Genomic DNA, 15,000 nt, shown 5'->3' with positions numbered 1-15,000 from the left:
AAAGACAGTCACACAGACACTCACACTCACACACACACTCACACACAGACACACACACTCACACACGGAGAGTCACACTCACACAGACACAGACACACACACAGACACACACACAGACACACACACAGACACACACACAGACACCCCACACACAAACACACTCACACACAGGCACACACACAGACACTCACACACACACAGGCATATACTCACGCTCACACACAGACACACACACACTCACACACACACACTCACACACAGACACACACACACTCACACACAGACACACACACTCACACATGGACAAACACACACACACTCACACACAGACATACACACACAGACACTCACAAACACTCTCACACACAGACACACACATTCACACACACACACACTCACACAGACACTCTCAGACACTCACACACAGACACAGACACACACAGATACACACTCACACATACACAGAGACACACACACCCCACACACAAACACACTCACAGACACACACTCACACAGACACACACACTCATACACAGAAACTCACACACTCGCACACGCATTCACACACAGATACTCACACAGGCACACACATACACACACACACACACATACACACTCACATACACACTCACACACACACTCACAGACACACACACAAACACACTCACACAGACACACACACTCTCACACACACTCACACATACACAAACACACTCACACAGACACACACACTCACACACACAAACACACACACACACGCACTTTCACACACACTCACACACACACAAACACACTCACTCACACAGTCACACAGACACACACACACACTCACACAGACACTCACACACAAACACACTCACACACAAACACACTCACACACAAACACACTCACACAGACACACACACACCCCCCACACACACTCACACAGAGACAGTCCCCACACACACCCTCCACACACACACCCTCACCCCCCCCACACACACCCCCCCACACACACACACCCACACACACTCACACACACACACTCACACACAAACACACTCACACAGACACACACACCCCACACACATACACTCAGACACACATCCCAAACACACTCATATACACACACTCACAAAGACACACACTCACATGGACACACACTCGAACAGACACACATTCACACAGACACATTGACGCACATACTCACACACGCAAACACACTCACACACACACACAAACACACACACACACTCACACATACACACATACTCACACACACACACTCACACACACACATTCACACACACACACACTCACACAGACACACACACACTCACACACACAAACACACTCACACACACAGACACACACAAACACACTCACAGACACACACTCACACACAAACACACTCACACAGACACACACACCCCACACGCATACACTCAGACACACATCCCAAACACACTCATATACACACACTCACAAAGACACACACTCACATGGACACACACTCGAACAGACACACATTCACACAGACACATTGACGCACACACTCACACACGCAAACACACTCACACACACACACAAACACACACACACACAAACACACACACACAAACACACTCACACACACACTCACACAGACACACATACTCACACACACACATACACACACAAACACACACAAACACACTCACAGACACACACTCACACACAAACACACTCACACACAAACACATTCACACACACAAACACACTCACACACACACAAACACACTCACTCACACTCTCACACAGACACACACACACACAAACACACTCACACAGACACACACTCACACAGACACACACAAACACACACACACACACACAAACACACTCACACAGACACACACTCACAGACACACACTCACAGACACACACTCACACACACAAACACACACACACTCTCACACTCCCACTCACACACACACTCACACAGACACACACAAACACACACACACACAAACACACTCACACACAAACACACTCACACAGACACACACTCACAGACACACACTCACAGACACAAACACACAGACACTCTCACACTCCCACTCACACACACACTCACACAGACACACTCACACAGACACACACTCACAGACACAAACTCACACACACAAACACACACACACTCTCACACTCCCACTCACACACACACTCACACAGACACACACTCACAAACACACACTCACACAGACACAGTCCCCACACACACCCTCCACACACACACCCCCCACACACACTCACACACACCCCCCCACACACACACACTCACACACACACACTCACACAGAAACACACTCACACAGACACACACTCACACAGATACACACACCCCACACACATACACTCAGACACACACCCCAAACACACTCATACACACACACTCACACAGACACACACTCACATGAACACACACTCGAACAGGCACACACTCACACAGATACAGTGACGCACACACTCACACACGCAAACACACACAGACACACACTCTCACACACACACAAACACACACACAGACACACACACTCACACATACACACACTCACGCAGACACACTTAGACACGCACACACTCACACAGACACACACACAGACACAGACACATACTCACAGACACTCACACACAAACACACACACACGCACTCATACACAGAAACTCACACACTCGCACACGCATTCACACAGACACACACTCACACACAAACACACATACACAGACACACACACCCCACACACAAACACACTCACAGACACACACTCACACAGACACACAGACACACAGACACTCACACACAGACACTCACACTCACACAAACACGGACTCACACCGGACACACACACACAGACACAGACACAGACACAGACACACACAGACACACTCACAGACACACACTCACACACACACACACAGACTCAGGCACACACAGACACACACACACACAAACACACACACAGAGACACACACACCCCACACACAAACACACTCACAGACACACACACACTCACACACAGACACTCACACTCACACAAACACAGACTCACACCGGACACAGACACAGACACAGACACAGACACACACAGATACACACAGACACACACAAAGACAGTCACACAGACACTCACACTCCCTCCCACACTCCCTCCCACACTCCCTCCCTCCCACACTCCCTCCCACACTCCCTCCCTCCCACACTCCCTCCCACACTCCCTCCCACACACACTGAGAGTCCATCCTTTCTCTTCCCCACAGGATGTGAATGTTAAAACGTTGGGTAAAGTGAGGCCCACCATACAGCAACGTCAAGGTAAGACATGGAATCTTCAAATCGGTCTCTCCCTCACCCTCTCCCCTCCTCCTCACTCACTGTCTCTCTCCCTTCCTCATCTGCCTGACGCTGTCTCTCTCTCTCTCTCTCTATCTGTCGGTCCATCTGTTTCTCTCTCTCTCTCTCTCTCTCTCTATCTGTGTGTTTCTCTCACTCACAATATATATTTATCTATCTGATTTTCTCTCACTCTAGAACAGAGAACATTCCAGCACAGTAACAGGCCCTTCGGCCCCTCGATGTTGTGCTGGCTTGTGGAACCAATCTGAAGCCAATCTAACCTACACTACTCCATCCTTGTCTGTATGCTCAGCTCTCTTTGTCTCTCTCTATCTGTCTATCTGTGGGTTTCTCTCTCTCTCTCTCTCTCTCTCTCTGTCTATCTCTCGATCTGTCCCTTCACTCTCTCTCTCTGATTCTCTCACCCTTTCTCTCTCTCTCTCTCTCTCTCTCTCTATCTCTCTCTCTCTCTCTCTGTCTATCTCTCTATCTGTCCCTTCACTCTCTCTCTCTGATTCTCTCTCTCTCTCTCTCTCTCTCTCTCTCCATGTCTGGGAGAGAGTGAGGACTGCAGATGTTAGAGATCAGAGTCGGAGAGTGGGGTGCTGGAAAAGCACAGCAGGTCAGGGCAGCATCCGAGGAGGGCAGGAGATTCGACGTTTCGGGTCAAAGCCCCTTCATCAGGAATGGCTTATGCCTGAAACGTTGATGCTCCTGCACCTCAGATGGTGCCAATCTGTCTGTGTGCTTCTCTCTCTCTCTCTCTTTGTCTCTCCCTCTCTCTCTCTCTCCCCAACTCTCTGAGTCTCCCTCTCCCTCCCCCCACCTCCATCTCACTCTCTCCCTCCCCCTCTCTCCCCCTCCCTCCCTCGCCCTCTCCCCCCTCCCTCGCCCTCTCCCCCCTCTCTCCCCCTCCCCCTCCCCTCTCTCCCCCTCCCCCTCTCTCCCTCCCTCCCCCTCTCTCCCTCCCTCCCCCCTCCCTCGCCCTCTCCCCCCTCTCTCCCCCTCCCCCTCTCCCTCTGTCCCTCCCCCTCTCTCTCCCCCTCCCCTCTCTCCCCCTCCCCCTCTCTCCCTCCCTCCCCCTCTCTCCCTCCCTCCCCCCTCTCTCTCCCCCTCCCCCTCTCTCCCTCCCTCCCCCTCTCCCTCTCCCCCTCTCTCCCTCTCTCGCACTCCCCCTCTCCCTCCCTCTCCCTCTCCCTCCCTCTCCCCTCTCCCTCCCACTCCTCCCTCCCTCCCTCTCCCTCTGCGTCCACCTCCCCCCCTCCCTCCCCTCCCTCTCCCTCCCTCTCCCTCTCCCTCCCTCTCCCTCTCCCCCTACCCCCTCCCTCTCCCCCTCCCTCTCCCCCTCCCTCTCCCCCTCCCTCTCCACCCTCCCTCCCTCTCTCTCCCCCTCTCTTCCTCCCTCCGCCTCCCTCTCCCTCTCCCTCTCCCCCTCCCTCCCCCCTCCCTCCCCCCTCCCTCCCTTCCCCTCTCCCCTTCTTCCTCCCTCCGCCTCCCTCCCTCTCCCTCCCCTCCCCCTCTCCCCCTCTCCCCCTCCCTCCCTCCCCCCTCCCTCCCAGTCCCTCACTCACTCTCCCTCTCTCCCCCTCCCCCCCTCCCTCCCCCTCCCCCTCTCCCCGTCCCCCTCTCTCCCTCTATTCTCAGTACCTGGCTGTCCCATGGTCGATATGGTTGGTGGTTGTTCTCTGTCACTGTGAGGTCCCTGTGCAGTGTGGAGCTGCTGTTTGCTCCCAAGTTCGGCAGAGTCGCTCTGTTAGTCCCTGGGTCGGAGAATGACGACGGGGTGGGAGTGGGGTCGGGGGTGGGGGAGAGTGCCCCTGTGTCTCGTCCTTAACCATCACTTGGGGACGGTTGGTGTGGGGAAACCTTTCGCTAAACCTGTGCTCCCCTCCCCCTTACAGACCATGCAGGTTAGGGTGGATTAGCCATGCTAAATTACCCATAGTGTTCAGGGAGGTGTAGGTTAGGGTGGATTGGCCATGCTAAATTATCCCATAGTGTTCAGGGATGTGTAGGTTAGGGTGGATTGGCCATGCTAAATTACCCCATAGTGTTCAGGGAGGTGTAGGTTAGGGTGGATTGGCCATGCTAAATTACCCATAGTGTTCAGGGATGTGTAGGTTAGGGTGGATTGGCCATGCTAAATTACCCCATAGTGTTCAGGGATGTGTAGGTTAGGGTGGATTGGCCATGCTAAATTACCCATAGTGTTCAGGGATGTGTAGGTTAGGGTGGATTAGCCATGCTAAATTACCCATAGTGTTCAGGGATGTGTAGGTTAGGGTGGATTAGCCATGCTAAATTACCCATAGTGTTCAGGGATGTGTAGGTTAGGGTGGATTGGCAATGCTAAATTACCCAAAGTGTTCAGGGATGTGTAGGTTAGGGTGGATTGGCCATGCTAAATTACCCCATAGTGTTCAGGGATGTGCAGGTTAGGGTGGATTGGCCGTGCTAAATTACCCCATAGTGTTCAGGGATGTGTAGGTTAGGGTGGATTGGCCATGCTAAATTACCCCATAGTGTTCAGGGATGTGTAGGTTAGGGTGGATTGGCCATGCTAAATTACCCCATAGTGTTCAGGGATGTGCAGGTTAGGGTGGATTGGCCATGCTAAATTACCCATAGTGTTCAGGGATGTGTAGGTTAGGGTGGATTGGCCATGCTAAATTACCCATAGTGTTCAGGGATGTGTAGGTTAGGGTGGATTGGCCGTGCTAAATTACCCCATAGTGTTCGGGGATGTGTAGGTTAGGGTGGATTGGCCATGCTAAATTACCCATAGTGTTCAGGGATGTGTAGGTTAGGGTGGATTGGCCATGCTAAATTACCCCATAGTGTTCAGGGATGTGCAGGTTAGGGTGGATTGGCCGTGCTAAATTACCCCATAGTGTTCGGGGATGTGTAGGTTAGGGTGGATTGGCCATGCTAAATTACCCCATAGTGTTCAGGGATGTGTAGGTTAGGGTGGATTGGCCATGCTAAATTACCCCATAGTGTTCAGGGATGTGCAGGTTAGGGTGGATTGGCCATGCTAAATTACCCATAGTGTTCAGGGATGTGCAGGTTAGGGTGGATAAGCCATGCTAAATTACCCCATAGTGTTCAGGGATGTGCAGGTTAGGGTGGATTAGCCATGCTAAATTACCCCATAGTGTTCAGGGATGTGCAGGTTAGGGTGGATTAGCCATGCTAAATTACCCCATAGTGTTCAGGGATGTGCAGGTTAGGGTGGATTAGCCATGCTAAATTACCCCATAGTGTTTAGGGATGGGTAGGTTAGGGTGGATTGGCCATGCTAAATTACCCCATAGTGTTCAGGGATGTGCAGGTTAGGGTGGATTAGCCATGCTAAATTACCCCATAGTGTTCAGGGATGTGCAGGTTAGGGTGGATTAGCCATGCTAAATTACCCCATAGTGTTTAGGGATGGGTAGGTTAGGGTGGATTGGCCATGCTAAATTACCCCATAGTGTTTAGGGATGGGTAGGTTAGGGTGGATTGGCCATGCTAAATTACCCCATAGTGTTCAGGGATGTGCAGGTTAGGGTGGATTAGCCATGCTAAATTACCCCATAGTGTTCAGGGATGTGCAGGTTAGGGTGGATTAGCCATGCTAAATTACCCCATAGTGTTCAGGGATGTGCAGGTTAGGGTGGATTAGCCATGCTAAATTACCCCATAGTGTTTAGGGATGGGTAGGTTAGGGTGGATTGGCCATGCTAAATTACCCCACAGTGTTCAGGGATGTGTAGGTTAGGGTGGATTGGCCATGCTAAATTACCCCATAGTGTTCAGGGATGTGCAGGTTAGGGTGGATTAGCCATGCTAAATTACCCCATAGTGTTCAGGGATGTGTAGGTTAGGGTGGATTGGCCACGCTAAATTACCACGTAGTGTTCAGGGATGTGTAGGTTAGGGTGGATTGGCCATGCTAAATTACCCCGTAGTGTTCAGGGGTGTGTAGGTTAGGGTGGATTGGCCATGCTAAATTACCCCATAGTGTTCAGGGATGTGCAGGTTAGGGTGGATTGGCCGTGCTAAATTACCCCATAGTGTTCAGGGATGTGTAGGTTAGGGTGGATTGGCCATGCTAAATTACCCCATAGTGTTCAGGGATGTGCAGGTTAGGGTGGATTGGCCATGCTAAATTACCCCATAGTGTTCAGGGATGTGTAGGTTAGGGTGGATTGGCCATGCTAAATTACCCCATAGTGTTCAGGGATGTGTAGGTTAGGGTGGATTGGTCGTGCTAAATTACCCATAGTGTTCAGGGATGTGCAGGTTAGGGTGGATTGGCCATACTAAATTACCCCATAGTGTTCAGGGATGTGTAGGTTAGGGGGGATTGGCCATACTAAATTACCCCATAGTGTTCAGGGATGTGTAGGTTAGGGGGGATTGGCCATACTAAATTACCCCATAGTGTGCAGGGATGTGTAGGTTAGGGTGGATTGGCCATACTAAATTACCCCATAGTGTTCAGGGATGTGTAGGTTAGGGTGGATTGGCCATGGGAAATTACCCCATAGTGTTCAGGGATGTGTAGGTTAGGGTGGATTGGCCATGCTAAATTACCCCATAGTGTTCAGGGATGTGTAGGTTAGGGTGGATTGGCCATACTAAATTACCCCATAGTGTTCAGGGATGTGTAGGTTAGGGTGGATTGGCCACGCTAAATTGTCCCACAGTGTTCAGGGATGTGTAGGTTAGGGTGGATTGGCCGTGCTAAATTACCCCATAGTGTTCAGGGATGTGTAGGTTAGGGTGGATTGGCCATACTAAATTACCCCATAGTGTTCAGGGATGTGTAGGTTAGGGTGGATTGGCCATACTAAATTACCCCATAGTGTTCAGGGATGTGTAGGTTAGGGTGGATTGGCCATACTAAATTACCCCATAGTGTTCAGGGATGTGTAGGTTAGGGTGGATTGGCCATACTAAATTACCCCATAGTGTTCAGGGATGTGTAGGTTAGGGTGGATTGACCATGCTAAATTACCCCATAGTGTTCAGGGATGTGTAGGTTAGGGTGGATTGGCCATGCTAAATTCCCCCATAGTGTTCAGGGTTGTGCAGGTTAGGGTGGATTGGCCATGCTAAATTACCCCATAGTGTTCAGGGATGTGCAGGTTAGGGTGGATTGGCCATGCTAAATTACCCCATGGTGTTCAGGGATGTGTAGGTTAGGGTGGATTGGCCATGCTAAATTACCCCATGGTGTTCAGGGATGTGTAGGTTAGGGTGGATTGGCCATGGTAAATTACCCCATAGTGTTCAGGGATGTGTAGGTTAGGGTGGATTGGCCATGCTAAATTACCCATAGTGTTCAGGGATGTGTAGGTTAGGGTGGATTGGCCATGCTAAATTACCCCATGGTGTTTAGGGATGTGCAGGTTAGGGTTGATTGGCCATGCTAAATTACCCCATAGTGTTCAGGGATGTGTAGGTTAGGGTGGATTGTCCATGCTAAATTACCCATAGTGTTCAGGGATGTGTAGGTTAGGGTGGATTGGCCATGCTAAATTACCCCATGGTGTTCAGGGATGTGTAGGTTAGGGTGGATTGGCCATGCTAAATTACCCATAGTGTTCAGGGATGTGTAGGTTAGGGTGGATTGGCCATGCTAAATTACCCCATGGTGTTCAGGGATGTGTAGGTTAGGGTGGATTGGCCATGCTAAATTACCCATAGTGTTCAGGGATGTGTAGGTTAGGGTGGATTGGCCATACTAAATTACCCATCGTGTTCAGGGATGTGTAGGTTCGGGTGGATTGGCCATGCTAAATTACCCATAGTGTTCAGGGATGTGCAGGTTAGGGTTGATTGGCCATGCTAAATTACCCATAGTGTTCAGGGATGTGTAGGTTAGGGTGGATTGGCCATGCTAAATTACCCCATAGTGTTCAGGGATGTGTAGGTTAGGGTGGATTGGCCATACTAAATTACCCCATAGTGTTCAGGGATGTGTAGGTTAGGGTGGATTGGCCACGCTAAATTGTCCCACAGTGTTCAGGGATGTGTAGGTTAGGGTGGATTGGCCGTGCTAAATTACCCCATAGTGTTCAGAGATGTGCAGGTTAGGGTGGATTGGCCATACTAAATTACCCCATAGTGTTCAGGGATGTGTAGGTTAGGGTGGATTGGCCATACTAAATTACCCCATAGTGTTCAGGGATGTGTAGGTTAGGGTGGATTGACCATGCTAAATTACCCCATAGTGTTCAGGGATGTGTAGGTTAGGGTGGATTGGCCATTCTAAATTCCCCCATAGTGTTCAGGGTTGTGCAGGTTAGGGTGGATTGGCCATGCTAAATTACCCATAGTGTTCAGGGATGTGTAGGTTAGGGTGGATTGGCCATGCTAAATTACCCCATAGTGTTCAGGGATGTGTAGGTTAGGGTGGATTGGCCATACTAAATTACCCCATAGTGTTCAGGGATGTGTAGCTTAGGGTGGATTGGCCATGCTAAATTACCCCATGGTGTTCAGGGATGTGTAGGTTAGGGTGGATTGGCCATACTAAATTACCCCATGGTGTTCAGGGATGTGTAGGTTAGGGTGGATTGGCCATACTAAATTACCCCATAGTGTTCAGGGATGTGTAGGTTAGGGTGGATTGGCCATACTAAATTACCCCATAGTGTTCAGGGATGTGTAGGTTAGGGTGGATTGGCCATACTAAATTACCCCATAGTGTTCAGGGATGTGTAGGTTAGGGTGGATTGACCATGCTAAATTACCCCATAGTGTTCAGGGATGTGTAGGTTAGGGTGGATTGGCCATTCTAAATTCCCCCATAGTGTTCAGGGTTGTGCAGGTTAGGGTGGATTGGCCATACTAAATTACCCCATAGTGTTCAGGGATGTGCAGGTTAGGGTGGATTGGCCATGCTAAATTACCCCATGGTGTTCAGGGATGTGTAGGTTAGGGTGGATTGGCCATACTAAATTACCCCATGGTGTTCAGGGATGTGTAGGTTAGGGTGGATTGGCCATGGTAAATTACCCCATAGTGTTCAGGGATGTGTAGGTTAGGGTGGATTGGCCATGCTAAATTACCCATAGTGTTCAGGGATGTGTAGGTTAGGGTGGATTGGCCATGCTAAATTACCCCATGGTGTTCAGGGATGTGCAGGTTAGGGTTGATTGGCCATGCTAAATTACCCATAGTGTTCAGGGATGTGTAGGTTAGGGTGGATTGGCCATGCTAAATTACCCCATGGTGTTCAGGGATGTGTAGGTTAGGGTGGATTGGCCATGCTAAATTACCCATAGTGTTCAGGGATGTGTAGGTTAGGGTGGATTGGCCATACTAAATTACCCATAGTGTTCAGGTATGTGTAGGTTAGGGTGGATTGGCCATGCTAAATTACCCATAGTGTTCAGGGATGTGCAGGTTAGGGTTGATTGGCCATGCTAAATTACCCATAGTGTTCAGGGATGTGTAGGTTAGGGTGGATTGGCCATGCTAAATTACCCCATAGTGTTCAGGGATGTGTAGGTTAGGGTGGATTGGCCATGCTAAATTACCCATCGTGTTCAGGGATGTGTAGGTTAGGGTGGATTGGCCGTGCTAAATTACCCCATAGTGTTCAGGGATGTGTAGGTTAGGGTGGATTGGCCATGCTAAATTACCCCATAGTGTTCAGGGATGTGTAGGTTAGGGTGGATTGGCCATGCTAAATTACCCATCGTGTTCAGGGATGTGTAGGTTAGGGTGGATTGGCCATGCTAAATTACCCATCGTGTTCAGGGATGTGTAGGTTAGGGTGGATTGGCCATGGTAAATTACCCCATAGTGTTCAGGGATGTGTAGGTTAGGGTGGATTGGCCATGCTAAATTACCCCATAGTGTTCAGGGATGTGTAGGTTAGGGTGGATTGGCCATGCTAAATTACCCATCGTGTTCAGGGATGTGTAGGTTAGGGTGGATTTGCCATGCTAAATTACCCCATAGTGTTCAGGGATGTGTAGGTTAGGGTGGATTGGCCATGGTAAATTACCCCATAGTGTTCAGGGATGTGTAGGTTAGGGTGGATTACCCTGCTCCTGGCCCATGTCCCTCCAACCCTTTCCTGTTCATGTGTCTGTCCTTAACCAAAAATGAATTTTGAACCTTGGATTTGTCCCCACATCCACCCCTTCCTCAGGAAGGTCATTTCACACATCCACCACCCTCTGCGTAAAAGATAAATCCCCTTCATGTCTTTTTTAAATCTCTCCCCTTTGAAGATGCGCTCCCTGGTCTTCAAATACCCCATTGCAGAATATTACAATTATCATTCACTCTCCCTATCCCCCTTATTATTATATAAATCTCTTTCAGGTCACCCCTCAGCCTCCGACGATCCAGAGCGTACAGCCCCTGCCTGTCCAGCCTCACCCTGTAGGTCTAACGCTCCAAACCTGGCAACATCCTGGTAAATCCCTTCTGACCCCCCTCCCTCCCTCTCCAGTTTAATAATCTCCTTCCTGTAACAGGGCAACCGGAACTGGACACAGTCTCCAGACGTGGCCTCACCCATGTCCTGTACCACCCCAACGTGACGTTCCCAAACTCCTACACTGAAAAGGCTGAGCCAACAGATTAGAAACAGGAGGTGTAATTGAAAAAGGCGACTGGCCGATCAATCTCTGATTTATTCACAAAGAGCAGACAGACTGAATGTTGCTGCTGTTGCAATGCAGGTTCAGGTCAGCATCGATGATGGAAATGATCCCGTCACTTTCACAGTCCTTCAGTTCGCAGAGTGGTCCAGAGTCTGTGGCTCTGGTACCTTTGGACCGGGATTGAATGCAGAGTGAGAGAGCATCATTTCATTTCCTTACGGCACCCTGAGTGAGAGAGGCTCCTCCTTTACCTGCCTCACAGGGGTAGCGAGGGGATAATCGTCTAACTGTGACCTTCACAGAGGGAGCTAACGCTCAAACCAAAGCTGGGGCACACAAGTCCCACAAGCAAACTCCAGTACAGTTGAAACTCGCCTTGTATTGTGTAAAGGGAAAACCACAAAGTCTATCGATAACTGACAGAGAGGCTGTTGTGTCTTTCTCTCTCTCTCTCTCTCTCTGTCCCTCTCTGACTGTCTATGTCTGTCTGTCTCCCTCTCTCTCTCTCTCTCTCTCTCTCTCTCTCTCTCCCACTTGCTGTTTCCCTCACTCTCCTATATCTCTTGGAGTTTCTCAATCCTTCCATTTCTCACCTACTCTCCCATTAATTATTGTTCCTGCTATGTTCTGATTTTTTTCTCTCTCTCTTCTCTTTAGGGAATAATTTAATTTGGACAAAAAAGAAGACATTCCTGATTATAATTCTACTAAGTTGTTCACCTATATCAGGTAAGACAAATTTGTGTCGCAAAACCATGTAAATTATTGGAAGTTTACAACACAGAGAGAGCCCATCTAATCTCTAACAACTGAGTAAACTCACAGTATTCGTAAAACGTCCCCAAACTGACAGGGCCATGTCGTGTTTACTGCTTATCAATAACTCCCATGTATTCATTATCGGAACAAAGATGCAGGACAGGGTGATGCATTGTGACTGAAGGATGTGGGAGCTCCTGGATGCTATCCTGAACCAAGGCTGCATCTGGCTCTGTCCTAGCCCACCAACACTGGGATTTCCTGTGGCCCACTTTATTACAATACCTTCTCTGTCCCCCTCAAAGGTTTCGTCTTTACCCTGGGGTAAGTTCTCCTTATGGTCTTCCCTGAGATCTACCTTTCCCATTCCACACCAGGATTTTTCTTTGTCCCAGTTTCTATCCCCCCCTGGACTGAAATCGATTCTGGAAGTCAAACCGTGTTTTAGGGATGAGCTCATACCCATCAGCCCCTTCAGCTGCTAACCGTACTGTTTTCACTCTCTGCTCTTCCACATGAGCTCACACCAGTTCTACACTGAGCCTGCCCTCAGCCTTTATCTCCAGCCTTTTCAAATGACTTTCCGTTTTAAGTGTCAGGTTTTGAAGTTCAAGAGCTCTCTCTATTTCTTTCACTGCCCTCTCTTTTTCCCTTTCTTCTGCTTTGAATTGTAAATCAAACTGCTTCATTTCTGCTGCCCTTTCCTTATCTCTCAACTCTAATCCAGCTGTTCCATTTGTCATTGAATTCTTGCCATCTCTGAAGATGCTGAGGGTTTCTCCAGCAAGTGTCAATACTGAGCTACTGCTGGAATGATCTCTCCTTTCCTCACAGAAGCTGGCAGGTCAAACTTCCAACTTCTCTGCTCATTCCTGCAGCTTGGTCTCACTCACCTTTTGCAAACCTTCTAACGTCACCGAATCCACATCCAGAAAACCTTTGGTGACTAAAAAAGCCATTACTGTCCCAAGCTTAGTCTACCCAACCAAACCAATACCCGAAATAAAGACACTAGCACCTACCACTCGCTGTTTAAACTCCCGGACGAGCCCCCAATCTGTTATGGCCGAGGCCAGACCACTCAAAACATTCTTAAACAGGCAGACCTGACCATAACTTTACAATTTGTTTCACTAAGTGCACAGTGAACTTTACCCTGAGTAAGTTAGTGGGGTTGACTAAAAGGGTGTAACACAGACAAAGATTTAGTCACAAATTACACAATGAAACAGAAAAAACAGAATAAAGACCCCCTACAGAACTCAGTCGATCCAAACGAGACTTAATCATGTTGTTCCAAATCCCCACAACAGTCTCAATAAGCAAACTCCCTTTAAAACCCAGTATAGAGGGAACACATGTGGACAGGTTGATGTTAGACGGAGAGACAGAGTTTCCACACAGCTCCCTGTAGAATTCCCAACCAGTTCTAGACTGAACTGAACTGCTCAGCTAGAGAGCAGACCAATCCCCTTTCATTATACAGGTCGCTTCTATAACATGACCACTTGGCCTGAAAGCTCATCTGTTTCCATAGAAACAAAAGGGCTCTCAAAACCCTTTTCATCTCTGTACCAAACCAGACTGATCGGAGCCCGGCCTGGTTTATTACCCCCTCTGAAATACATCCAGGGCAGAGTCTCCCTGAGCCAAGGAACAGCTTTAGATAAAAAGGGACTGGCTTTGTGCCACTAGCATGGACTTTGAGGGGTTGAGTGGCCTCCTTCTCTTGTCCCAGCCTGATCCAAATAGCTGTATCACCTCTGGAGGGTGTGGATTGGGAATTGACCCAGGCTGCTTTCCCCTGATACAGCTGGAATGGATAAAGTCGCTGACGTTGGAGGGATGGTGATACTTATGTGTCAGGTCGAGAATGTCGATATGACTCAGACCACTGTATACTGGCAAAAGCGACTGGAAAAGAAAGTCTTGTTCTATTGGAAGAATGGGAATGTGGATCCCAACTATCAGGATGAGGAATACCGGAATAGAAGTCACATCTCGCAGAGTGAATTCCAGAAGGGAAATCTGTCACTGATAATTTGGGATCTGCGTCTGACTGATAGTGGAGTGTACGATTGTATCATCATAACAGAACACCAAGCAACTCCTGACCAATGCAGCATCACTCTAAAAGTTAACAGTGAGTACTGCATTCATTCCTGTCCTTATACCCCAGCTCAGTCTGTGTCTGTGTACATCTGGGTGAGTGTGTGTGTGTACATCTGTGTGTGTGTACATCTGTGTGTGTGTACGTCTGTGTGTGTGTACGT

The 15,000-nt window shown here is 49.1% G+C and overlaps 1 protein-coding gene across 4 annotated transcripts in view; it reads left to right on the top strand.

Moving 5' to 3' along the window:
• The window catches only part of LOC140468472 (programmed cell death 1 ligand 1-like), a 79,367-nt gene that overhangs the window by 13,236 nt on the left and 51,131 nt on the right, over positions 1-15,000 (top strand). For all 4 annotated transcript variants that reach the window (XM_072564561.1, XM_072564558.1, XM_072564560.1 and 1 more), the window contains exons 3-5: positions 3,281-3,335; positions 12,626-12,697; positions 14,541-14,870. In XM_072564561.1, the coding sequence (XP_072420662.1) occupies positions 3,281-3,335; positions 12,626-12,697; positions 14,541-14,870 (457 nt within the window). The remainder of the gene's footprint in view (positions 1-3,280; positions 3,336-12,625; positions 12,698-14,540; positions 14,871-15,000) is intronic.

Source organism: Chiloscyllium punctatum, chromosome 47 (genome assembly GCF_047496795.1).
Source record: "Chiloscyllium punctatum isolate Juve2018m chromosome 47, sChiPun1.3, whole genome shotgun sequence".
Lineage (NCBI taxonomy): Eukaryota > Metazoa > Chordata > Chondrichthyes > Orectolobiformes > Hemiscylliidae > Chiloscyllium > Chiloscyllium punctatum.
This window is presented reverse-complemented; position numbering and strand designations above follow the sequence as displayed.